We start from the raw sequence: 26982 nt of genomic DNA, 5'->3' as shown, positions 1-26982 counted from the left end.
TACACGGCACAGGGTGAAGAGACTTGTTGCTGTTTCTTAAGCATATTGACTATATCCAAGGTAGGTGAATACACGAATTCCTGACATTGTCTATCTGAACGCATCCCGCCCTCGCATACGGTTTCTATATTTCACAGAGAGCACATGCTTAAGCGAGACCAGATGTTTCGAATTTCGCTACCAGGAATTATTTGCCTCTAAATGTTTTGTACTGAATTATTTTTATGGCGGATGCGTCTGGATAACACACAGTGAATTTTGTCCTTCCTTTGTCGTATAATTGTGCTATTCTAATAATAGAAGTGTTGTTGTGAATATATCTCCACGCCGAACCAGGTACAATATGTGTCTGCCTGCATGTTTCTCCTCATAAAGTTTCACACGGTGATATCACAAATCTGATTAGAGTAGGACTTGGCTCATTACAAAAAGAACTTACGTATAATTGCTTGAAACTTTGGGATGATTTAATGATATCTTGACTGAAGTCGCAAGGAAAGAAATCGCCATCGATTGAAGTCACTATATACGGTATGTTTTGAGTTGTTTGGTCTTTTTTGTTTATTTGTTTTGTTTTGTGGGTTTGTTTGCTTTTTTCCATTTATCCTCGTTTTGTACTTTGTTTATTCAGAATTATAATCTCATATGGATGTATTACGATATAATTGGCATTGTGCCAAAAGCGGATATTGCAAACGAGTATGCTTTACAGAAAGACACAGACCTGCCTACTAACCACTGTACACAACACTATCGCCCACTTTGGGCATTTGTTAAGCTGGAAATGAATATTTTGTACATAACAATGAAGAGTCTAGCACGCTATCTTTCTGAACAAAAAAGTGCACAGCAGTCAAATAATATTTACAGTGTATTTATCATTCAATTACTCCCAAAAATTACAAAATTTGTGTAAATTTCCATTTCACAGCACTTCTTTCCTCGAAACCACCTTTGCTTCACCGTATGAAAATTATGTCCTTTAAATTATAATATTTCCATAAGGTGGCGGAAATGACGTAATGTCCTTACGTAAAACCGCCTATAGGGCATTAATGCCTAGTCATGGTCGGCCAGAGAGGCTCGTCATATTTTCAAAGTCTTGAAATTAAAATGTTTCTGTTATCATAGCTCACCTTCAGATACTTTTGTATTGATTCGTATACTCATACTTTGGTTACGGGGCTACGAGCACGTTAGTGGTACTTTTATATTAAGTAAATTAGCCTCTTTAATAACAAGGACGATACGACGACGAAATCTATTTTCACGTTCTGATCATTAGTCACCAATTCTATTTCAACGCCGGATCATAGCTCTCCTTGTGTTTTGAACATTCAAAATAACGCCTGATCAGTCTAATTCTCATCTCCCTCGTCTGTTGTGGTTTGATGGACCATATATGCCGTAACTTTTAATATTTTTTTTTTAATTTTTGGTCTACAAAACTGCAGATATCTTATCCTCTTCCTGAAAAAAGAGTACAGACACAGTAAATACAGAATGTAAAATACATCACAGGTTACTGTTGAAGATTTATTAACTTTATGGCTTTCATCGTTTTTCAAGGAATATGACGTAGTTTGTAATAGAACTCATTATACATTTTCAGATGTCGATCGCGTAAACATTTGCATGGATTTTCAGCATACAACTGTTTCCATGGATATTAAAATATGGAAAATTTAAAATCGATTAATACGTCTAACATTTCATTTTAAACTTGTCTGCTCGGGTGACGTCATTTTGACTGACAACCGTGAGAGTTCCCGTTACGAATTGCCAATCGCCGCTGGCGTGTTATGGCTTGATAGGTGGTCATAGAATGACTCGCAGCTAGCTTTACAGTCCACTGATACAAAGCCTATGATAACAAAAGCGCGGTCAGCTCAGGGCCATTTTACCTTTAGCCACAAACGTGTGGTATCGCTTGGGTTCGTTAGGGAGATCTTATTTGCATTATAGGTTGACACGCCTGACCTGGTATGAAGATATGCTAATAGCGTTAATATTTTTTATCTGGTCTAGTGACTACTACGGGTGTATGGAGCCTACATAAACAAATTACTACCCAGCTTCTTTCATAATCGTGTCTGCAAAAGGACCGGGTCGTTGAGACTGTTGAGACTTCAGTGCACGTGTACCGTTATCATCGTTCAGCTGCTTAAAAATTCACGCACCGTTCCTGAACAAGCCAAGATGATCTCACTGTTATTTAAGTCGGCGTTTTTGTTGATGGTGTTCAGCAATTGTGTATACAGTTACGGTAAGTGTGATTCCAATGAATGACTCAGCTGATGGCTGGCCAAACTTTTTGTAGTATTTACATTCTGCCATATTGTATGTATGTTGTCACAACCTTTGAAGGACTTAGCTCCCGTCTCTTACTACGCTACTTAGTTCCCCGTGGCCTTGCAAGTCTGGATTCCATAGAATAAATATGTAGAGACCGCAATGTATAGAACGACAGAGAATGCACCTGGAAATCTAATGCTTTTCGAATTCGACCACTAATTGATTGAAAAGTTGGCTCCCGTGCAGTGAAAAATGACGTATATACGCTACTTAAGGACAGTTATCAAGCGACGTACAATGGTGGCATTGTTCGCTTCTCAAGTAGCGCTACCAATAAATGTGTCTAGCTGCTCCAAACTGTTCAAGCCAGTTGAAAAAATGTCAGCTGATCGCCTTCCGATTTTAATAATTCACATCACAGCGGATGTAATTTATGTACAGTTGATCGACGTAATCGACTGACAGCGGTACATCGCTACCGGCATCTCTTTTCTGTGAGCTATTTTAGCAGTTTCATATATGCGATTGAATAGGCTTGCTGAGAATATCTCCATTTAAAAACCCGAATTAAACATTAAAACCCGCATTTTGTAAAATTTTGAAGACCTTTGTTATCATTTCGTGATCGAGACGACAGTTGCTTATACTTGTGAATGTAGTTGATTGAATGCCACTTTCAAGTTCTCAAATAGTAAACATTACATTGTAAATACTATGTAAGTTATCCAGTCACGCTTCAGGCAGACACTCCTTCCAGATAGCACCGTTCAGTTTACAGGCCATGCCAATGATACACATTCTGTTGGTTGTCATTGACTGAGTTTGATACACATTCTGTAGGACGTCATTGACTGAGGTATAGTGACTCTCACATATGGACGTTATCACATGATGAATGCATCTGTTTTAAAGAATGGGCGGATGACACCGAGCTGTCAATGTCTTGTAACACGGAAACAATTTACATAAAAATTATCAAGCGTTAATTTTTAAGGATATTCTTGTGTGTTTATATTTATATACATTTGGCTCACCGAAATACATTGCTATAAGTCTTACGTAAGTGTTTGACACGTAACTGAATTAAAGAGCAAACATCAAATAACTCATTTGTGATAACCACGTTGAAAATGTTAATGTCATTTTCTGCATCGCAAGACTGGAAGTCTTTGAAACAAAGAGAATACCTTTCCCACTACCACACTACCAAAAGTTCAATGCGTAAAAAGCTGCTCGCTTTAACAATTTTCAGTCCCATGGGATCTTAGAAACAATAACTATAAAACCGTCCAATGATGTTCAGATATCCTGAATGCCAACATCGCCACGAAAACAGTGAACAGCCTTTAACAATTGACAGGTACAAGCACTCGTTCGATTATGTATGAAGACTTGCCTGGCGAAATAAGACGTTGAACCGCGGTGTGAGGTCACTGTATTTACATATGCAAATGAGTTAAAATAGTAGACCATTCTCTTTTACAAGGCATATGAAGTGTATGTCGACAATGTTTAGCCCAGGATAACCTATATTCTTTATGACAAGATAACCTTTACGCAGATTCTAACATCAAAAACATCGTAAAAATGAGGTTCGCTGAATGAAACCTTTCTTTCCCTTTTTTGAACATTTCTCAAAAGGCACTGAATAAGTCGTGATCTGCAAAGGATATCTACCCCTTTACGCTTACTAAGTACGATACTTTGGCCGTCTGCCAATTTAGAACTTACACTGCATGGGCGGGACAATCATTGAATTTCTGCGACACAAAGTAGTGGTGAAATCTACCGGTAAACGTGCCAACATGAGTGTGCTGTAGTCATCATGCACCTCTTCCGTTTTAAGCCATTTTCTTTCGTTTTTCCGTGTTAAGCCTTTTTATTTCGTACGCACAATAAGATATAACTTTTTTTGACATATATCACAAAGAAAATCACAAAATTGTTTGGACAAGTCATCCTGATACTACAAAGTGTGGAGTTAAGTATGTGGAACTAAAAGAAGTAGTAAAAGTTATGGACTACGATGAACACGCATAAGCACTGATCTCTCTCTCTCTCTTTGTCTCTTTGTCTCTCTGTCTCTCTGTCTCTGTCTGTCTCTCTCTCTCTCTCTCTCTCTCTCTCTCTCTCTCTCTCTCTCTCTCTCTCTCTCTCTCTCTCTCTCTCTCTCTCTCTCTCTCTCTCTCTCTCTCATATATCTATGGTGCAAGGAGATCCACAAAATTCTGAACCTTGAACGGGCTACCATCAAAAAATTGAAATTATCAATTATTCAGCGATTTGGTTCAGCATGTCTGAAGGAAACTGCTCTTGAAAGTACCGGTGTCAATCATCATGTGACCGAAATCAACGGCGCATTCCACAAGTGGTTGTTGCGTGTCGCTTCAGCGCTTTAAGTTTTGCAAACCTAAATGTAGATTAGTCTCAAAGCTTGACCAAATAAACTGTTTATTAAGTCTTCTAGGAAATCTTGAGATTTATGCATTCAGTTAAACGGGCTATTATTTCAGAAGGCTAATTGTCGTTGTATATTTGTTCTCACACAGCTTCATGCATGTTTTATGCAGAGTGCGCCTATGCGTTTTAATTTTCTCAAGCGTGAGGTTCGTCCCTCACAAAGAGCCGCAAAGACAGTGCTCCATAGTTGCCGTAGATGACTTTACAATAAGACAAAAGTGACCGAGTACCGAACTCAACGAAACCTTGTAGTTTTATTGCTAGCCTCGTCCAGCCCCGAAAATACAATATATATGCAATGTGCAATATAACAACATAAAAAAGAAATCTGTAAATCGATCTACTGAGTAAACCATTACTGCTTGACGCAATTTTTACTCAGAATTTTTATTCATGCCGTACATAGTTTTGCTCAACCGGATAATTGGTACTCAACAATAACTTGTTTAAAACTACATCATATTTAGCTGTGCTTCAAAGCGATCTTTCAAGATTGTGGCGTCTTATCTGTGTAAAGTGTTTTGGCCACCGACCACGTATGCTCTAGATGGTTCAACTGGAGGAGAAGTGGGCATGCGGGAAGGGATCAACTGTCTATTAACAAATTATCAGTAAGGAACTGAAACCATGACTGAAATGGCGATCGTTTGGTCGATCGCTGTGATTACAGACAGAGTTTATCTTTACAGTCATCAAGATTATACAGGCAAGCATTGGGGATTAAAATTATATATATCACAGTGTGAATGGCCATTTGAATCAGAAAACTAGTCCAAGTACTGGCTTTCATAGAGATAATATAGATAGTTATGTAGCCAGATCTAAAATATACCAATCGATAAGTTTTGGCCTGCTGTAGTTCAAACATGTAACCACTAAGGGAAAGCAAATCAGAAGCCACCATTCCAGACAGGTGATTCTTCAGTAGAACGCTGCTCATTCACAACTATCTGTGTCAAATTGATATGAGCCACCGAGCCCAAGTTTTGAAATTTAAAACGCACTCGTACAACAAAACAAAACGTTTAAATTCGCGCAGGAATATGCCTATTTTATTATTCAGAATATGGACAAAAATTCTGCGAGAAATTTTTAAGTATGTCCATTGAAATAACATGTCACTATCACATTTGAAATATATGAATTTACAAAGTACACTGTAAATGCATTAGATTATGGGGTCATACATACATATACAATGGATCGATATGGTATTTCATTAAAATTAAATTGATTTAACGTAAGGTAATTCTTAGCTGGTATCGATGGCTGATAAAGGCTTGTAGAATTATACCTTTGTCACCGTTTCTAAATTGGAAATGAAAATATATTTTAGGAGCATAAAAAATTGTAATATAAGTTTTGTTTTACGTTATTATTGTCTTTTTCAAATGTATCTCCCTCTATAGATATATTATATTTTAACATATAATTTCAACATGTACTCCACATTAAGAAGACATACTTATACCTCCCCGTAAATATTCGGTGTTATCGCTGTATGTCTTCTTCTTGTCTGGTTTTTAGACATATCTATGGTTCGTATACAGTAGTTATATCACTAGCTGACATTCAGGGGCATGCGTAATGTATAACATTACATCTACACTCAATAAAACCACAATTGGATCCAATATTGTCACTGTATGTTCATTATGCCACGTGTTTATGATCCTCAATGCGTAATGCATGAATTTTAATGTATAAAATATATTGCTCCGATCGTTTACCGGACAAAGGAGGGGGTGCCAGCAATATATGAATAACCTGCTTTGTGAGCATGACTCACAAACTGGCCACGTGGGAAAAAACTGTTTGTATTTGAGACCTACATGTACATCCATCACATATGAGAAACTTATGGATATTCGGTGACTACCCACACACAGCGTGTACGTTAAAATATCTGGAGACAATCAGAAAAAGGTGACAACTGGATTAGTGAGTTTAAACCAAATATCGAGGAGCGCTCCGTTCGCCGAGCACTCCGTTCGCCTTGCATGCGACCCGTTGATGGTAGTAGGGTGTAAATACCCTAGGCTACTCGCTTTGAAACCGCAAATAACCCATTAAAATATTTGAATACAGTATTTCATGGCGACTCTCTCGAACAGAACAAATTTTCTCTCTGACGATGTAAATTCACCAGAGCTAAAAGTAGGGAATCACATCGATCTCAACATACCGCGTGGAGACGTCTGGATGTGATCGTTCACTATTTGTGTCTCTGGAGTGACCCTGTGTGTATACAGACGCGCTTGACTATGGCATGTTGGTCAAGTCATCCTTTTTTAGGGTCTATGGTCAAGTTCATCACTATTACTGCAAACTGGATCATGACGAAAGACTCGCTTGCGTCACGAAGAGAATTTCAATCGGAAATGAACATTTTCAGAGCAGCTTTTTCTAAGTAGTGGACGTTTGCAGCTTTCTCTATCAGCCCCTTGCTGATCATACTGTATTGATTATGGAAAATGTGAGAAGAAATGATTGAGTATGGAAATATCACAACCATAGTTTAGGATGTTTATAATGTTTGAAGTCCATTTTTTGGTCAAACTATAAAATGTAAAATGGACTGAGCAATAAAGACGGCGATCATTTCGCCTCAGTATTTACATAAAATTGTAGCATTTGTGCAAAGTGCATGCTTTTGAGATAAATGGCGATAAGATGTTGGATTCTGCCAACATTAATATACCAGTCCTACTTCACTATCGAATAGCTTTACATCTAAAGCTACAGAAGTGTGCATAGGACTGATTCTCGTAACGGACACGCCGAGCGTTCTGCAGTGGATTTAGAAATAGAACAGTTCTAGTTCCAAAGCTTCGCACAGCTACTCAACTCACACACTGTCATTCATGATTTGCTTCACCATATTTGCTAAGTACCTATAAATTTGATAAAAATCGGTCTGGCTCAGACAGGTTTATCGTCATATTCCTTACAAAAGAGATAAACGTGTACTGTGCAGGTCATAGGGCACGGGAAAGGTTATCCGAAGTCAGAACACCTGAGAAATGACACCTGTTGAGCAAAATCAGAATTACGTAGTAGTATAACATTAGCTAGCGTAGAAATGTGGCTTAATTCAGTGGTCACGGGTCTAATTCAGTATGGCTTCAAAACTTCCAATAAAAAATGCTCAAGCAAACAAATAGGTTTGCAATGCGACAGACAAATAAGATAACTTTTTCTGATAATTTGTCTAATATCATTGTATAATAATATTATCTAATATTTGTCTGATATCATCTCTGTAGAGACGATTTTCAGAAAACTATTACATGGTATGTTTAGTCTGATGAGTGCAACTGCTCATTTACAAATAAATAACTTACACCTTGTCGTTTCTTCAGAATGTGAAATGATTCACATCCATGGTGGAAATGATGGATACATCACGTCACCAAACTTTCCAGAGGCTTTCCCAGATGGACCGTATAACTGCACGTACATGATCATGAACCTTGGGGGAGGTGTCTTAATGGAATTCACAGATTTTCTGTCTCACGAGCAGTATAACAGTTCAGAGTACAAATGCCGGGAAAGACTTCTGGTAAGTTCAGAGGGTCTAAGGAGAGACCGTTCTTGAGCTCTTGAGGGTGGGGATTGTAAGTCTAGCGTTGGTGCTGAGAAAGAAAGACCATTGAGAGACTGCCCTTAAGTTTTTGATGTGTACCAAGAATGAAGTAGCATACAGTGTGTTCTACTTTGTGCTTTGGGTTTTTGAAATCCTCAACGTCAATGTTGAATTTGATTTCTTTGACAGTATTGTCTAAATGTCAAGTGTATATAAACAATCTTGTTTTCCGTTTTGTGGTAGACTGTGGTGGTTTTCACACAATTACAAGATTTGATCACGTTACTTCCAACTTGAGAGACAGTGCATGGCCAAATAACATCAAAGACTCAATTGATGGATTGACCGTTTGAGATTTTTTTAAGTATTTCATGATTTGTGAAAATATACTTGAAGAACAGAATTGCTAAATACGTCAAAGTTTTATTTAAAAAACCTTTTTTTGCATTCTGTGGTCACAGACGGGCTGTGTTCTATTTTATGATAATTATTGGTACGTATTAAAGATATGGAAATCAAACCTCCTAACGAGACGCATCAAGAAGTTTACGAAAACATTTAAACATTTTATCAACGAAAGCTACTTTAATGAAAACTGCTTTAAAGGTTTACGCCGATGGAAATCTCAGAAGTGACAATGTGGCTCAGTCCTGTGCCTCGACTCTCACCTACTTTGCCTCGATCGGCGACACTATAATCCTCATCTATGAGGTCACTAGTGTCAACCTGTTCGGCATATCTGGGTTCAAGGCCAAGTACTCCATGATGTCAAGTGACCAGACACAGTTGAAGGGTCAGACCTCGTCAGGTAAGTTACGAAGCGTTGGTTTAGCCTAAAGGGGGTGTGCATGCGAAATTTAGCCGTCTTCACAGACATACAGACGATCAACGAGGACAAATCAGCTAAGCAGTGACTCGGTTTAATACTGTTTTGAATTTTGTGTCAGAGATAACTGGAAAATAAACACACTGAGTTACAACAAGTGATAACAGTACCATACAACGAGAAGAGGTGCAGCAACCGTAACTTTGACGCTGTTTGTTTATAAATGCATCGTTTTCAGGACTGGTTTCTCGGTATGTTAGGCCCTATCAACCTGGCGACCTCTCATTCTATATGACTGATCCTAGCCTCACCTACACCGTGACACGGGTTGTGGAGACCACTCCAGGCCACCGGATCGCTTACTCCTTCGATCAATTCCCCGATGGTGAGTTCCCGGAATTTTCATCAATTTGCCATCCGAGTTCCATAAAACGTATCCCATTAGTGACGACAAATAGACCGTGGTGTTTAAATTAGAGACATTTAGAGCAATTAATAGTAAAGAAATTATATGGATATACTTCCTTGCCCTTTGGGAATGAAATAGTAATTTACAGTTATTCACTGTTAACTCTTAGTTAGATATTGGGTTTATAATATTGAAAAGCAGTGAAATATTAACAATATTGACCAGGTAAAGTAAATATACACGGGAAATGATCCTTCAAATTGAAACAATTTTTGATAAACATCTGCCATGAATCTTTGACGTTGAACTTCATAACAATGCTAATCTTTGCAGGGCTTACATGGTATCATATTTGTTAAACTTGAACCAGGTGCGTCGCAAAAGTACAGTTAGATCTTTAAGATTTGTTGAAATTAGAAAAGTGGAAGTTTTATCTTTTATTTTCAGCAGATTTACTTCACAAATCTAACACAGTTTGTTTTGGTTATATTCACCCTGAATCACTTCTCAGCTGTAACTTCTGACGTGTAAGGTGAACCCAACCAATATTTTGATCGTAGGTTTACACATTACTTAAAATTGGGTGAATTTTTGCCCAAAAAAAAGTTATTTTGACCAAAATAGTTTCTTGTTTTACTCTAAAACTATGTCGAAATGCCCAGTGTTCTACTTGTTAACTTGAACACAGACTGTGCGTGATGTTTAATCTCAGTGTGAGTCTGTATTTCAGTCCGGACTGCAATTCACATGCCATCAATAAAATTGCAACACTGTTCACATTTGCGTTAGATATGTTAGTTTGTATTTCAAGTTCCGGTGGAAGAATAATAATATACAGGTGTTCTATAGTGCTAAAGTAATGAATTATCATCTAAACACGATTGGAACTAATTTGGGATAATTGCAAAGTGAACTAATGTCGGTTTAATCTACAAATATAAGCTCATCTGCTTTTCTCTTTAAAGGGCTATTATTTGTAACTTTTGACGATTTTTTACCTCGGAAAATTCCATGTTGGAGACTCATGTTTGTTGCAAAATGTTGTTTTACGAAGAAATAAACATGATTAGTGATGTTATAGCCACATAAAACTGCTAATTTTTGTTCAAACGTGTTGCCCTTCTGAGCTCGTTTGTTGACGTCTGGCGTGCTCAGCGTGCTGGGAGAACGCAGATATGGTGACCCGCGATCACGCGAGATGTACAAGTTCACGTTTATTCACAGGGCACAGAAATCAGTCCCCTGGGGTGGGGGAAGGGTGGGGAGCGATAGGTTTTTGTGCAACGGTTTCCTTTACTTGATTTTATTAATTTTGACAGTGATATTTCATATAAAGAGGTCAACTCTTAACCGTCTGACTGCTTTCTTTATTACTACAAGTAATTTTATTAATTTTGACTGTGGTATTTCAAATAAAGATTTTGACTCCACACCGCCTGACTGCTTTATTTACCGACAAGTCCTTATCTCTTCTCCAACTTGTGTATACACCACTGTAATTGCTCCGAAAGCATTGCCAACTTGCTAATCCGCTGTCCGTATCAGCGGATTAATTGATTGAGTCAACATCACAGCCGTCACATACGTAGTGAAATAAATATATTAAAAATATAAAGATCCAATTCTCCCTAATTAGTTCCAATCGTGTTATCTATGTTACAGCTATTGTCCCCGTATTTTTGATAACACTTTTCCAATATTAATCGTTAGGACCTTTCACGAACGGCTTGTCATCCAATTTGGTGTTGGTAAACATCGATAGATTAAGTTTCTCCGATGGGAAATCGCAGGCAAAGTCCAGACATCTATCCATATTTAATGAAATTCTTAATTTCATATAGTTATGCGATTCTGGTTTGCGTCACGGTTATTGGCCAAATAGGCCATAAGTCATACTTGTTGATTCCAGGATGTCAATTTCAGGTTCCAAGACAAGAAATTGACCTTTTTAATCTAACAATTCTCTGGTAGTTAATAAGCCGTAAATTATACATTTTCTGAAAACCTAGATATAGGGGAACATTTTGGTAACCACAGAGTCACCATTATTCACATAACTATCATGTGACTTTTATTAACCACTAGAGAATTGTTACCTTAAAAAGGTCAATTTCTTGTCTTGGAACCTTAACATGTTCGCTACAACAACAGTTGGAAATTTGGGAAATCATGGCCTTATTTTCTTATGCACGTACAAAGCAATCCTGCTGAGTAAATATGTATAGACAAATATTGAAAAGTGAGTAATGTCGGTTTGATCTGTGTTTTTATGAAATTATCAATATTTTTAAAACTTTTCGTTATTCTTGTTTCAGATATCGATACATTTACGATAGAGGTGCGTGATGGCAAGACATCAGAATCACCTTTAATCGCCCAATGGTCAGATGCTACGGACGTTACAAATGTATATTCTGACTCGAATGCTTTGTACATCCGATTCAATGTAGACCTGCTTGCCTTCCAACCATTCTTGCCTGGATCGTACGTGTCATTTGTACCAGTAACGAGTAAGTTCAAAGGTCACCGGAAGTGACCAAAATGTCATTTCCGTCTCCCGTAATACTGGCATTGGTACCTTGAACGAAAGTAGAAGCTAATCTGAAGTGTAATCAACAACGTAAATGTCTATTACATGTACTTTGATGTGAGTTCGCTTAGACAGGTTTTTTATGAACTTCATCTCTAGGCAAACTGAGAACAAGTGCTTAACTTTCAAAGGAGAACAAAGGATAAAATCATACAACCACTAGTGCGAGAACAAGGGATTATCGACTGCCCCTTTAATTTAGGAACACTCCTTCTTATAGCTGATTCGTTCAAAATTGTGTCACGCATAGAGGGACATGTACATAGGTGTTTACACGTCGTTCAGTATATGGATAAATTTGAATAGCAAAATCGGTAATGCAAAAATGGTTTTTAGCGCAAAGGAAAATCACTCATGTACAGCGTTTTTAAGAAATTTAGACGTTATGAACTCTTGTGCACAGTCAGTTATAATAGAAAAGAAGCAGCACAACAAATAGAGGCGCTCATGTATTCATCCAAATCAACAACTGGGATTATTGCATTTCGACTGCAGCTAAAGTGTGTATTTGGGCAAAGGAGACGAGAGTTAAGTCGGGTGATTCCGGCAGGTGGTAAGCTTAGCTGGTTAAAGAAACATACGACAGGTTTTAGCGAATGCAACAGAAATATGTGTGTTCGAATGGATGCTTACTTTCACATCGCCTCTTCCGCGTCAGTGTACAACTTCATTCTGAAATCCATGAAAACTCCAGAATAGGGTGACGTCTGCAGCCGTATCAAGTGACTTTTAGAAAATTTCAAATGATAGTACAGATAAAATTCATTTCGAGAATGGCCTTACATATATACATACAACTCTTAAATTTATTGTTGAATTTGAACAGGAGGTAACTGTGCAGACACAAAGAAAAGACGATTTGTTGCATCTTGAAAATTGGTGACCTGGAAACCGTGTATCCGCATTTATCTCAGCAACCGTCGCTATGCAATGTGGCGTTTATTCAATAGTGTGGAACATCTCGCGTTTTTGTTTCGTTCATGCCTGAACCAGCGTTTTTGAAGTGTTTGTAAACGTAGTGTACAGCTATTTACAAAGTGTTTGGTGCGGTAACTATAATTATGTCGACAGCAATACTCGATTCCTTCCCATCATTAATGCTTACAGATCGTATCTGCCCGGATGGTTACTACAAGTGCACGATTGGCAACCGGTGTATAGGCGTGTCGGCGTTGTGCGATGAATACGACCACTGCGGCGATAACTCTGACGAATCGAGTCCTGATCTCAGTTGTTTGCAAAAAGGTATGGCATTCTGGGAAAGATTCGGTAAACCAAAAGGATTTTCCTTCTTCGAGAAACGTTGATCATAACGTGCATTTTGTATTTCAATGACGTTCAAGTTCAAGTGTTCATGAGGCGTGATTCGGTAGCGGAATGTCAGATGGTAATCGCCTTTTTTCTGGCCGTGTATCTGAAGTGATGTCTTACGCTTACTACCATTGGCGATTGCCTTTTGTTTCCAGAGGACTGTGATGGCGTCTTCCAGTGTCGTAACGGTGGTGTCTGTCATCCTGAGTTTGACTTCTGTTCGTGTGAGAACGGTTTCCAAGGAGAGAGATGTGAATTCAGCATGGAAGGTTTGGCCATATACAACGTATAAGTCTGTCTTATCATATCACACAACTGTTGGACAGCAAATTTTACGAAAATGCGCGTTTTCAAAATCTCACGATCCTGCTATTAAAATATTTCAACAAATATACTTATTCGTCCTATCAAACAGCTTCCATACAACAATCTTACCACAATTCCCTTAGTTGTTTGAAAATTCAAAATTGAAATTACAGCTATCGGTATATATTATGGCAGAAATGTAACATCACAAACAGGGCAAATCTTAATATACATCTTCGATTAATTTAAGTCATGTTCTTGGAAAACGGAAACGGAGAATTCCGAATTACTGTGAATATTAACATGTCTGCGAATTGCTCAAAAATAGATGTCAATTTGGGAAATTAGTATCGAAGGAATATTGATTTAAACACATGGGCCGATAGTTTTATATGGAGGCTACCTTTCACTTTTTAACTGATAAAAAGTACGGCGCAAATTTATACTTTTTCAATAAATAATTTCCTATTACTCACCGCAAGCCAACTCTATTCATAGCTTTAACCTGAGTCGAAGCAAGAGTTCACCCGTAGTGTCACAATGTAGAAATCAAATAATAAGACAATGTCGTCATGATCACAGTTTCGACAATAATCATGAACTTCCGTGAATCATTTCACTTTGCAGCACATGCTCATTAATTTTTCTCTCGTTTCCAGGGTGTCCAATCGAGTGTATGAACGGTGGTTCATGCTCTGCGCATGTATGTCAGTGTGACGTGGGTTACTATGGCGAGCAGTGTCAATACGAGCACGGTAAGAGTTAGGACATTTACTTTGATTGGAAACACAAAATGGATCGTCAAGTCCCATCATTAAACTCCTTAATTGATTTCATTCTCAAATGTCAATGAAATTGATCATTCCACTTCTCTAAACCTGGTCCAAGTAACTCAATCAGGAAATCAATGTGCTTTCAATAGAATGATTCCTCAGAAATTGTCACCAATTGTCACCATATATAACGATTTGTATTCATATGCGTAAGAATCGACTAATGCTGCAGAATGAAGCACTTCCTTGGAAATATCAATCAAGTTTCATTCATTTTTCTATTTTCACACCCTTCCTTTATACATTTTACCCGAAGCAAATTAATTAAATGCAGTGAATCTTATCGAAATTGTGTTATCAAACTAGGCGCTCAAAATAATTGACATTGAACAGCCACATATATTGGATGATCTGAGAGCCTACAATTGTAATATCTTTTTAATGGAATGATTCTCAGCAGTTTAGAGTTAAAATATGTCTTGCATATATTCATGATTAGGTGACCTCATTTTTATTACTTTTACCATGGTTACAGAGTGTACTTTGGAGTGTTTGAACGGCGGGACGTGCAAGGCTCTAAAATGTATGTGTGATGTCGGCTACCACGGCGACCTGTGTCAACATTCATACGGTAAAGACGTTTAACTCATACGATTAAAGTCTGAATTAAAGTCTGAATTTACAGGAATAGAAAGACGAAATTAATGTATGTATGTGTGTGTGTGTATGTGCATATATATATGTATATTTGTGTATATATATATATATATATATATATAATATATATATATATATATATATACATATATATATCTGCAATAATATAAATTGTGTGCAACAGCAGCATGAGAATGAAATGAGAAAAACAATATTATTCATAGATTTATCATATGTGTTGCTGCTATTAGCATAAACCTTTGATATCTATTGTATAAAACTTGAATGAGTGAAAGAAAAAACACTGATGTATTGTATTTACAGCAACTGTTTCCCTTTCTGTCCGCAGAGTGTGATCCTAAGTGTGTGAATGGAGGTGTCTGTAATTCCACCCATTGTCTTTGTCATTACGGCTTTACAGGTGACCACTGCCAATCTCCGATGACGACAGGTGAGGTATAAGTCAGTCATGCCCGTTGTCTTTTCTTTGAATAGTTTTGTCACCATAAGTCCTGGGCGGACGTATTGCTTTCAAAACCTCAAGCTTCTGTTCACCTTTGCATCATTTTCTCGACAGCATTTAGAAGAATGACGTTAATATGACGGCATTTTCCATATCAACTCAGCTCTGTTATATTTTGATGAGCTTTGCATTCATACCAAATAATCATACTTGAAAGCATAGTAAATATACATAGGCGGTTCATAGGCAGTATTTCACAAGTTACCCATTTTGTCAATACTGACGGTCCCATGGAATTTTCCTGTAACTAATGCATTTTACTTAAAACAACCAATAGCGTCTCAACGACTCAGTGCAAATATTGCAAACAAATTGCATTTTACTTGGGACATGGCTGGCTTTGAGAACACAAACATTTTCTCTAGAGTCGGTGGGAGGGGGGCTTCAACTATGCTGACAAATTTATTGTTATATGTTTAACCCTCTTTCGCGTGTAACATATGGTACACTTTCCATTTCAGTGTTTGTAAAATACAGTTTCTAATTCTTTTTTAAATGACGTCATAATGTTCAGTGTTGGAATCGTCAAACAGTGTGTGTGTAATGACCGATGCTATTATCGGTTACCGATTGTTAGACTGGACTGAATTAATCAACATAACATCGCATATTGTAAATAAAACGTAATGCTTGCAAGCTTAATATTTCATTTTGAAAAAAAGAACAAGAGGAGGAGGAGGAAATGTAATGAGTTTGACAGAACGAAAACAATATATTATCAAACTCTACCTTTAAAACAACTCGATCACCGCAAACTTGCAAACATCTTCACTCACAGAACCTCAGTAGCACTTGATTTCAATAGTAACCATCCTACCTAAAATCAATTTACCTAGGGCTATACATAGTAGAAATAAAAAATCCTAACTTGAAAGGGTTTCGGGTTATGGTTGGTTTTAGGGTTAGCATTTATTAAAAACACGTAATACTCTGCTGAAAAAAGAGATGGCAAATTCTAGAGCGGACCACAAGGATTTCTTTCCGAAGATTTTTTTAGACCTAGGGCATAATACTTGAGTTGATTCATTTATATCTTGCAACTTAAGGCTCATTATCGTGTGTAAAAGTATTAAATCTGTCTGGTTTGTTTATTCATTGATCGTTATTTATTCATATTGATAACTCCTTACTCCGTAGCTTATGAATACTTCTTTTCATTGAGGTTCGAAGAATGAGCCTTCAAGCTGCTTGATGACGATGAACCAGGCAGTCCACGGAAACTGATATTCGGCGTTTATATAGCTTTAGTTTTGGTTTGCCTAAACATGCCTAGCGAATCATTATTTCAATACTTCACTTAACGACAGAAGGCAAAATTTTAAAAAGTCATTTTAATATCTTTCAGGTATACCTCCTTCCGACGGAACACATTCGGAACAAGAATTCGATACCGCCGCGTTATTCTACATTGTTCTTCCTGTTGTTCTGTTTATCATTGTCCTGATAATATGCATATATTTACTGACTCGAAGATGCCGAAGCCGATCAGATAGCGACGCCAAGTCGCCCCCGGTGACCTATTCAGCTGTACCAAGTAACGCCGGTGACAAGAGCGCCCCCAACGCCAACAACGACACTGTCGTTCAGATGAAGGAAACTGTAGCTTAGAGAGGCAACCTACCGAAGGAGATGTTTCTAGTCACCATTGCAGTCGATTTGAGCTGAATGGCAGCACATACCGTATAATTTCAGCTGAAAATAACAATTTAGATGTATCTGAAAATGTAGATTGATGAAGTTTATTGATAGTTGGCGCCTCCTGTAAGCGATAAATAATATATGATAGTGTAGGCGCAATAGAATATTGGAAAATACTTGTAACGAAGCAATGCTTTGCCGTAACACGGACATAACTTGACTAGGAACATTTTCTATTTTGTCGGCCCAACATTTTTATAAGTCATCTATGTATTCATTGCACAGGGTAATGTCTTGGCACTGCAATTTTGAGGTCAAGTGGAACTATTTCTTATTAATTTTGATGTCTGCCTCTTGTCTGCCCACCTTTCACACACAACATAACAACAGAATGTATTCCTTGGATAGGGTGATGTCTTGCTAAAGCATTTTTACAAATCCCTAAAGTCGACGTTAAGGGGAGATTTCTGAGTCAATAAAGATATTTCTATTTTATCAACAGTTAATTGCTCAAACCATTGGTGGTCACGTTCCATCAGGGGCTTAGCAATTGCATCGATACCAGGCTAAATCACTGAACCTTTGACAGTTAAAAGTTAATAAGTATGCTAACTGTCTTTTGTAGCCTTCGCACCAGTTGAACCAAGACTTTTGGCAGAGTCCGCTCAGGGGTCAGATATTAACACCCAAATTTGTTTCATCATTTCTGATCTGCTGGTTACATGATGGACTCATTATTAAGCCGGTGTAGTACATGAAGTTTTCACCGTCTCCGTGAAAATCAAATTAACTTTTTTATATGGAGGCCATTTTGAATTTCAGACATTGGAAAATTTAAGGAGGTTTGTTTTTCGAATCTGAAACTTTGAATGACGAAAGTGGACGGTTTAAAGTCTCCTAAAAGAAACTTCCCGCCAAATTTTCAGAGTTTCTGTTTCTCGGTGAGTATTGCTTTAAAGTTGCAAATTACTAAAGCTATACTGAACAACTTTTGATACAGATCTGCAACATACCATAGCTATAGGGAACAAACTTGATGCAAATTTGCAAACTGTAACGATAAAGAACAACTTTTGATACTGATTTACCCTGTGCCACACAAGACGGTTAATTGTATACCAAGAGATTTCGATGAAGTTCTGTATACGGGATTTCGCTATTGGTACAGTCAGAGGTATGACACTTACGCTGATCGTAGAAATGCTCGTGTTGTAGGAATGTTCAAGGTATATAGTGATAGGATTTCTATGTTTTAATTTATCTCGATGTTATCTCTTCATCTATTTTCAACGTTTGAATACAGAAACGCTGAGAAATTGATACATGTCAACACTTCGTAGTTAACTAGATATAAGGTCGGTTTATTAACGATGAGGCACCAATTAAATGATAATGTATTATTTTATTGCTAATTTTAATATCACTGTCGCCATGGTAGGCGCATTATCGTTCCGCATCTTTCAGAGGCTTTTAGAGTACTACTTTTCAAGCTTTACATTTTGTCGTGTCCTGAACTGGTTGCAGTACATTTCTATTTGCTGCGGAATTTCACGCATAACTGTAGGAAGAAATTTAAATGATGTTTAGAGTAATATTAGTATCGTTGAAAAGACATCCTCACATGTGTATAAAACAGAGGGGTTAAATTCACCACGCAGGAGATATAAATATTGAATTTCATTTTTATACACTTTAACATTATCATGTATTGAACGAACGCAGTAAAGGTGGAACTTAAAAGTACTTTATGAGGAGTTGATATGTGGTAGTTGAGCTTATCAAAATATAAAAAAATATCTATATTGAAGCATGTGAACGTAACAGACCAAAATGACATTGTATATCCCTTCGTGCTCTCTCTCTCTCTCTCTCTCTCTCTCTCTCTCTCTCTCTCTCTCTCTCTCTCTCTCTCCTCTCTTTCACACACACACACACACACACACACACACACACACACACCACACACACACACACTCACACACACACACTGGTAGGTCGACACGACATGCCAATGCGTGTAAATGACAAAACTTCTGATGTTGTTTACGTTAAAGTTCCTAACCATTCACGATAAATTGGTCGACACTGTACGCAAGATTTTGACCATAGACAGTTTAACCTGCAAATGTTATGTCCATCTATACAGCAATTGAATGATTAATCCTTTTGTTTCATATACCATCTTACAAATCTCTTTTTATAATTCCGCCAATTTGAGCCTCACAAAGTGTGTTTGAGGGTCAGTTTTTTGTATGTATGTATGTATGTATGTATGTATGTATGTATGCATGCATGTATATGTGTCATCTGTTACGTTTACTACAGGAACTGCGGTTTGTAAACTTGTGTACATTTTGAATACTGTGCATTTCGAATAAACAGAATACATAAAAAACAAATAAATATTTTGTCTAATTTAACTGTAATAATAAGATTTTCATACCGCCGTTGATGTATTTATAAAACCACTCTCATTTACAACCCACGACACTGTCACGTCACATACAGACACCGTATGTTTGTTGTAATATTTTATCGATGTTTGTACACAAACACCCTTACATTGAAAAATAGGCTTTGATCCAGTAAAAACGTAAAAAGTAGACTAGCCTTAAAGAAATTGCAACACAAATCATTCATGTTGTTTTGTACTCGGGAGATACTGTTTTGATGGCATACTGAAAGTAGAGGAGAGTCTTTGAAATCTTTTATTTTGCAGGATATTTATTACTAATTTATGAGTAAAAGATAATGTCTTTTTGTTTGTTTGTTTGTTTGTTTGTTTGTTTGTTTAGAGTGCAGTTTTTTGACTCATTGTGATATCGTCAACTTTGATATTGCAGTACATGTATGACAATGTGTCGAAGTTTCAATTTTATTTCGATTCAATCATGAATTTTTACCACATTGACCAGCCTTACACTTGCACTTTCCAGCTAAATTGAATAAAATCATATCAAATACAGTTTTGCTCGTAACCCATAAATGTGGACGTGTTATAAGTTGTTACTGCTCAATGACATGGTGCAAAGTAAAAAAGTGAAATATGGGTACTGGGATAATAAATAACACATTTTTCGTTGTTTATTGCTTAATCTATAGGCATTTTTTTTTGTTTTTTGGACTGCCAGAGTTGTATGTGTTTCAGAAAGAAAGTTTGGTCCTTTGCTGCTAAATATGTGAGAGTAACCTATGGAGGTACCCTGTACATGTTTTCCTGGTAGAGAGAACCATAGTGTTCAAACAAGGGTGGTACCATATACGTGGTTTTCAGGTATAGAATACCGTAGTGTGTAACCTATGGAGGTACCCTATACATGTATTCCAGGTATAGTGTACTGTTGTATTTAAACATCGCAGGTACCCTATACCAGTCCTGCTTTTCAAGTATAAAGTATCGGAGAGTTTAATCAACGGAGATTCCCTATACATGGTTTTCTCGAGTGTGTAAACATTTGCATGATGACCCCCGATTTTAAGTTTGGATTTTGACAGAGTATGATTGAAAAATTCCTTGAGGAAAGCTTGAGCAAAAGTTGAAGTCACTCATTGAAGTGCATACTACCTTAAAGTTTACCTGCCTCTGGAGTGCAGTTTGAATTCAAAATATTTGTAAATCTTGGGATAATTGGATGGTGAAGTAATGTCGATTTAATCTACAAATATTTTCTCATCTGCTTTTCTTTTTATATTACACACTTGTTATTATGAGTAATTTGCGATATTGCAACATTCAGCTATATGTCACCTAACACTTTGAAGAATTTGAAAAATATGAAAATCCAATTATCCCACATTAGTTCAAATCGTGTTATGCTTAGGTTATATAAGAAAACCCAACAGATTGACAAGATAAATAATTTTATGTAAAGCCATGTCCACAAATAGTCAATAACAATTGTTTGTTCTTTAGTTTTGTTTTTATGCCATGTCTAAACTTTTTCCAGTATCGGTGGAACCCTTGTGGAGATTGTTCACAGCCAGGAATCAAGAATTGGTTACCCAGGAAGAGTGACCCCTGTCTACTTTCTCTATGGACATTCAACAATCCTTTTTAATCAATTCACCAGTCTATGGATGTGAACAAATATCAAGATAATCCGTAAAGAAAGTACTAAATGAGTTTGAGTTTCCTTAATAAAACCATTCTTGTTTAACTTAATATTAAGTTACGAAAGATACGAGTTTTACGCCCCCAGAGATGTGACAATCCGAGTTAGCGTCACAAAAAATTATCGCTCTGGATGGAAGCAGAGTCAAGGACCTAGCCATGTGCGAACGCTCTTAGGCCCACCAAAAAAATACCACCGGAGCTCACTAATGACCAAAAGTGGCCAAATTTTTCTGGTTTTCTCTCTTGAAATTTAAATAAATAAACTTGCTTTGTACATTTGGCTTATATTCAAGCAAATGATTGACTTTTTCTCAACATATAGCCTCCTTACAGATCAAGTTTTGGATTTTCCAATATGAATGGATCATTTGAATAGATGAGTAAGTTCACTGTCATGCAGAGTGCTTTGCTTACCCACGAAGACAGTCCTTAAAGAAAGTATTTGAGTTTCTAACCTGAGCAATGCTCGCTACCTTGAGATTCAGATTTGAAAGGTTGGTGAGAAATCAGTTTTAGCTCCCAATATGTTATTCAATGTCGGTAGAAACTTTGTGGAGATTAGTTAGTTCACTGTCATGTGGAGTAAATTGGTCATCCATACTCTGCAAGGAAATTTGTACCTGAGGTTGAGTTTTCCGACATTGAAAAACACACGAAATCTTAACGCTCAGATTCCCATTTCTGTTGTTTTGTCTTGTTGGCATGAAATAAACGTAAAACTGTGGTCATAGAGGAGCTGTTGACATGTACAATTATCGATGTTCATTACTCTGTTAGTGATCAACGCCAAAGACTAGCATACTTTCGCATTTTCAAAATTAGCACACGACGTGAATCATTTTGTCCTACGTTTTGATTGACAATCGAAAGCGATATAGCGACGATGACATCATCATTGTGAACAATAGCATTAACTCTACTTTGATGAACTTTGTGAGTATCCTTTGTAGCCCCTGCGCACTTACGATTTGCATTGAATTGCGTCAGCATATAAACATTCATGTATTTCCATTTACCTAGGGGGTTCTCTTCCGAACAACAGGTATTGGGGTCAGATAAAGTATCTATAAAAGACGATGCTGAAGTTATTTTCGTATTCGTTTTCGTATTCGTTTTCGTATTCGTATTCGTATTCGTATTGGAGTCACTGACAGAAATTGTTATTTCTAGTCCAGGTTTCAGGTATGAAACGTGCAATATACGATATTTACTGAGGTTTAAATATTGTGATAATTTGATTCGTAATTTCATCTGCCAAATTTGGTTAAATTTACATAAATTTGCATTTGTAGATTTTAAAGAATTTGTTCACTTCATTTTATTTAAAAAAAAAATACTTAAAATCGGTTGGAATCTGGTAAGGCAGCATCTTCGCTTGCCAATGTCTCTTGACAGGGCAGCTGGATGCACCCCGAAATCAGGTGGTCAGTGCCAAGTAATGGGACTCGTGAGAGCGGATGCGAAGGAGCTGCCCTGGACTGTACCATTGTTTTGCGGGGAGGGCAGATTTTTGTGAGGCGCTGCAAAACGGGTGACCGTTGAAAGCTATGATGAACGGGGGACTTGTCCAGGACAACCATCTGAATAAAAAAAATGTGAAAATTGTTATATCCGGTCATCCTTTTGGACTCACTTTAGAATGATCATATCCATTTACAATTTGTATTTCAAGTATTTTACTTGATTTTGATATGGCTCTACGTAGACCTGAAATAAATTATAATAACAATACAATACTTTACAAAACTCAGGGAGTGCGGTAAGGCAAAAATTACAAAATTGCAAGTTACGACAAAGTTGTACGTGCTGCTACAGGGGAGAAAGTAACAGAAATAAATGACAATAGGTAGTTTATCTTTCAGAGTAAAGATGTTAGCAATAATAACATAAACCGGACCGACCGATAATTCATGTATTACATTCAATCAGGGCTCAAAGTAGCGACCATTTTCAGTCGCATAGGCGACCAAATTTTATGAGATTGCACCTGAATTTTTTTTCAAGACATTTCTCCATACCGTATACGTGATCAAATACAACATATATTCGCTCAGTGTTCACGGAGCATTGTCCCGAAAGGCCACGACCCCAAAATACGCATTGAATAAGCATAGCCGTTGAGCGGAGTTACTCAGAGGTTTGAGCGCGTTCTCTCCACTGCACAGCGCTGCCAATGTGTCTGCTGATGTTATCTTGAATGATCTGTCAAAATATCCCATGAATTTAATGATAAATTTTACTACAATCCAATCAAGTATCAGAAGCAGTTTTAGTGCTGTCACATCATTTCAATTGAACCAATCATAATCCCAGCATAAATGTCATCACAAGGGAAAACAAGCAACCAGTAACTGCAACATGTTTCATGCGTTCACGTGCGTAATGAATATTTGCGTTAGTGGCATGTGACCGGCTAGACCATTTCCGGAAATCGTCCTTTGGAAAGCAGATCAAAGCATCGATTTCATCAAGCTTGTACTGGATTATCCTGTTTCATAAAGGTTTTTGTTTTCAGCTAGATCTAAATAGCAAGCAACTTTGTTGAAATATCATGGCAAATCTGCCGGGTAGCGACTGCAATTATGCAGAACCATGGAGGTAGTAGAGAACAGACCATCAGTGGATGGGACTGTGGCGATGACCTCAATGACCCGAGCGAGTTCGATACACGCCACAAGTACCGCTGCGATATCATAGTCACAGCTAGGATTAAATGCGCATATACGTTTGAGTTTTGTTCTCTTGCCTACAAAATATCTATCGAAAGATGATAGTTGCTGCATTTCTATTCAGAGTTTTTGTTGAAAAAAGTAGCTATCTACGGCTAGCGGCTTAATTGGTCCTCCAAAATAGTACTGCTGAAAGTTTTTGGAGTGACCTGCAGAACGGAGTTGTAGAGCGGGGCAAACTGCGTAACACTAAAACTGGATCGCACAGTAACAAATGACGGAAACCGATCGAGCCAGTTGCGACAGCTACTAGACTAGCTGAAGTCTATTTATCATAGAGTACAGGTATTTCTCGATATTTCGCGATACAAATTAATTTCCATGCATTCTGGTGTATCTTATCATAACGCAAGTTGATCAACATGTTCTGGCAATGACAGTTGACGCAAACGCAAGGAAAGAAAAAGAGATGGGCCGTACTGAAATAAAGACTCTGACAACAGCTCACACATTAATTTAATCTTTATTAGGGAAACAAATGTACCGATCGGGACATAGGCCTATGATACCATTTTATTCATCTCGTTTTCTTTTATGACGCTTTCCCACATCATATGAGATGATATTTTCTTTGCGACAGCAGTCTAAATATAGCATGTCATCGACTTAGGGGCATGCGATAACGTTGAGCCCTGCATTCACTGTCGTTGTGACGATCACTTTCTCAGAGATATCAGTTTAGGCCAAAAAAAAAAAAAGAAATGTTTCTGGTCAGCGCGCGCGTCACTTGAACAACAGCGCGTCACCCTTTTTTTTCCTGGTTTGAGGCCGGCGGCTGTGGCAAACTACATACTGATTACCATAACACCAAACCAAAACGGCTGAAGAGAAAGAAAATTCTTTGGGGCACATGATCAGTGACTGCATGAACAGTTTAAATGTTCCTATATTGATAAAACTACAAAACTCAGTGTTAATATCCCCAGGCCATAGCGGTCCCGCTCCGCTTTCGCTTCCCCCCCCCCCCCCCCCGCTACGCTTTGATTCTCCCCGCTACGCTTTAAAATATTCCCGCCATCCTTAGTTCACATGCTCTGCGTAGCTACCAGCTGATGCCTGCATTGTCTACACATAAGCGCTCACTGCAACTTTTAACCTGGTGAAAGAGTGGAAGGTGTGAAGTATGGTATGCATCAGATAAGTTGTCCGGAAGTGTTGAGAGGAACGTTAAAACAATAAGAGAATCGGCTGGGTTGTTCACAAATTTTCATTCCAGAACGACTATTACGACCAACAAAGACAGTATACATCGCGGACAAGTGTTCACAGAGGTAGGCGGTGTAGCACTAGCAGGGCCTTTGATCACATTCCATGCTTTGATCAACGAAATGGACCGCAAAAGAAACAAGAGTTGACTGGTGAGGTTGATTATGATTGTACAACGATGAGTTTTGTCTGAGTACGATCACGATCGCGATCGAGTTCACATTGCATAAATTTCAATATGGCGGCGGCCATGTGGTCGACAGGTTCATAACGTGTTGACATTGATCCTGGCGTCGCGTGTGGTTCCACTCTGACAGGTTCTCTGAAAGATTTTACACCTGATTTTCGAGGGATTCTAGTTGTACTTAGTTCATGTCTTGTGATCATCTTGGTGGTATTTTTAAATCAAGAATCGAACGACGATGTTCAGTGGAAGTAGAAGTTATGCGGGGAGGGGGGGGGCGCTGGTTGAAATCTATCCCCATGATGAAAAATTATTCGCGGTGTTTGTCGTTCAAAAATGATATAAAATTCAATTGCATTTGAATTGTGTAAAGCTTAAACTTGTGAATTTTCCTCTTTGTTGGCAAGTTTTGACAATTTATTAGCAATATATGTATTAATGAAAATCCAATGAGACGAACCATTTCTTGCTCTCAAAGTTTCAATCTTAATCTTCTGTTTAATTGCAATTGTAATTACAATACTGTGATGATTTATTTAAGTGTAATAAAGAGTTTCCATGATGTTCAAACTGCACACTTTTGTGTTACCATTGCATTTTGTTGTGAGTGTACATGTATGTGTGGATGCATGTGCAAGCTTACATCCATATGCAAATATAAATTAATGATATGCAAATGATTATGCAAATTAGCCGCTAAGCTTTGGCGCTTTAACTGACCCTGCTCCCTCCCTTGAGGAGGAAAAAAAAAAAAAAAAAAAAGCCGCGTCGCCGCACCATTTTTAAAGAAAGGCCTGACCAGAAACATTTCTTTTTTTTTTTTTGGCCTTAAAACAAGAAAATACCTTTTAAGTTTACAACTCGTCAAATTGGGCGGGTCAGCTAAATTTCCATTATCGATACTAATGATGTCAACAGAATGTTTAAGTTGGTTGTTGCATGGAGGTACCTCCATGGTTGTTGTGATAGAAGTTAATACGAAAACGAATACGAATACGAATACGAAAATGATGTTTGTTTAAAAAATCTTTCCTCCAAAGACTACTACTGGCCCACAGGCGCTAATAGCTTGGTAGTCTGCTAAATAGATCGATTTTCGGCTCGATCTATCGATCCCGTGGTCAGTATGCCCGCCACTGTAACCTAGTGAGTATTTTGGTTACAATGGCGCGCATATCGACTACGGGATCGATAGATCGAACCGAAAAGCGATCTATTCAACAGACTACCCAGCTAAGGAGTGCCTGTGTACTGGCCGTTTGTTTTTAAAATCTCTCCTCTAATTATAGCAACGATATCTTTCAATCTAGGGCCTAAAAAGATTGGATCTTTTTCAACTTACATTCTCAAATATTGAAGTATTGATATATTGTCA

General features: G+C 37.7%; 1 protein-coding gene across 2 annotated transcripts; it reads left to right on the top strand.

Annotated features, from left to right (window-relative positions):
- Positions 1-391: 391 nt before the first annotated feature.
- LOC139135819 (uncharacterized) lies at positions 392-20339 on the top strand. 2 transcript variants are annotated; one of them, XM_070703550.1, is made up of 12 exons: positions 392-531; positions 2029-2266; positions 8118-8317; positions 8948-9149; positions 9406-9552; positions 11892-12086; positions 13274-13411; positions 13633-13746; positions 14443-14538; positions 15092-15187; positions 15563-15664; positions 17082-20339. In XM_070703550.1, exons 2-12 carry the CDS (start codon positions 2200-2202, stop codon positions 17342-17344), a joined length of 1620 nt encoding a protein of 539 aa, XP_070559651.1. In that variant the 5' UTR covers positions 392-531; positions 2029-2199; the 3' UTR covers positions 17345-20339. The 2 variants fall into 2 exon arrangements, with proteins under 2 accessions (XP_070559651.1, XP_070559650.1); XM_070703549.1 differs by lacking the exon at positions 392-531 and having other exon boundaries at positions 1887-2266.
- Positions 20340-26982: the final 6643 nt, after the last annotated feature.

This window comes from Ptychodera flava, chromosome 6, assembly GCF_041260155.1.
Source record: "Ptychodera flava strain L36383 chromosome 6, AS_Pfla_20210202, whole genome shotgun sequence".
NCBI lineage: Eukaryota > Metazoa > Hemichordata > Enteropneusta > Ptychoderidae > Ptychodera > Ptychodera flava.
The sequence above is the reverse complement of the archived record's forward strand: the minus strand, read 5'-3'. Positions and strand labels throughout refer to the sequence as shown.

Excerpts from the sequence above, each read along its gene's own strand:
- LOC139135819 (XM_070703550.1), top strand. The coding sequence starts at position 2,200 with ATGATCTCACTGTTATTTAAGTCGGCGTTTTTGTTGATGGTGTTCAGC. Across the intron at positions 15,188-15,562 it reads CCTGTGTCAACATTCATACG|AGTGTGATCCTAAGTGTGTG; the intron begins GTAAAGACGTTT and ends TTCTGTCCGCAG. Across the intron at positions 15,665-17,081 it reads CCAATCTCCGATGACGACAG|GTATACCTCCTTCCGACGGA; the intron begins GTGAGGTATAAG and ends AATATCTTTCAG.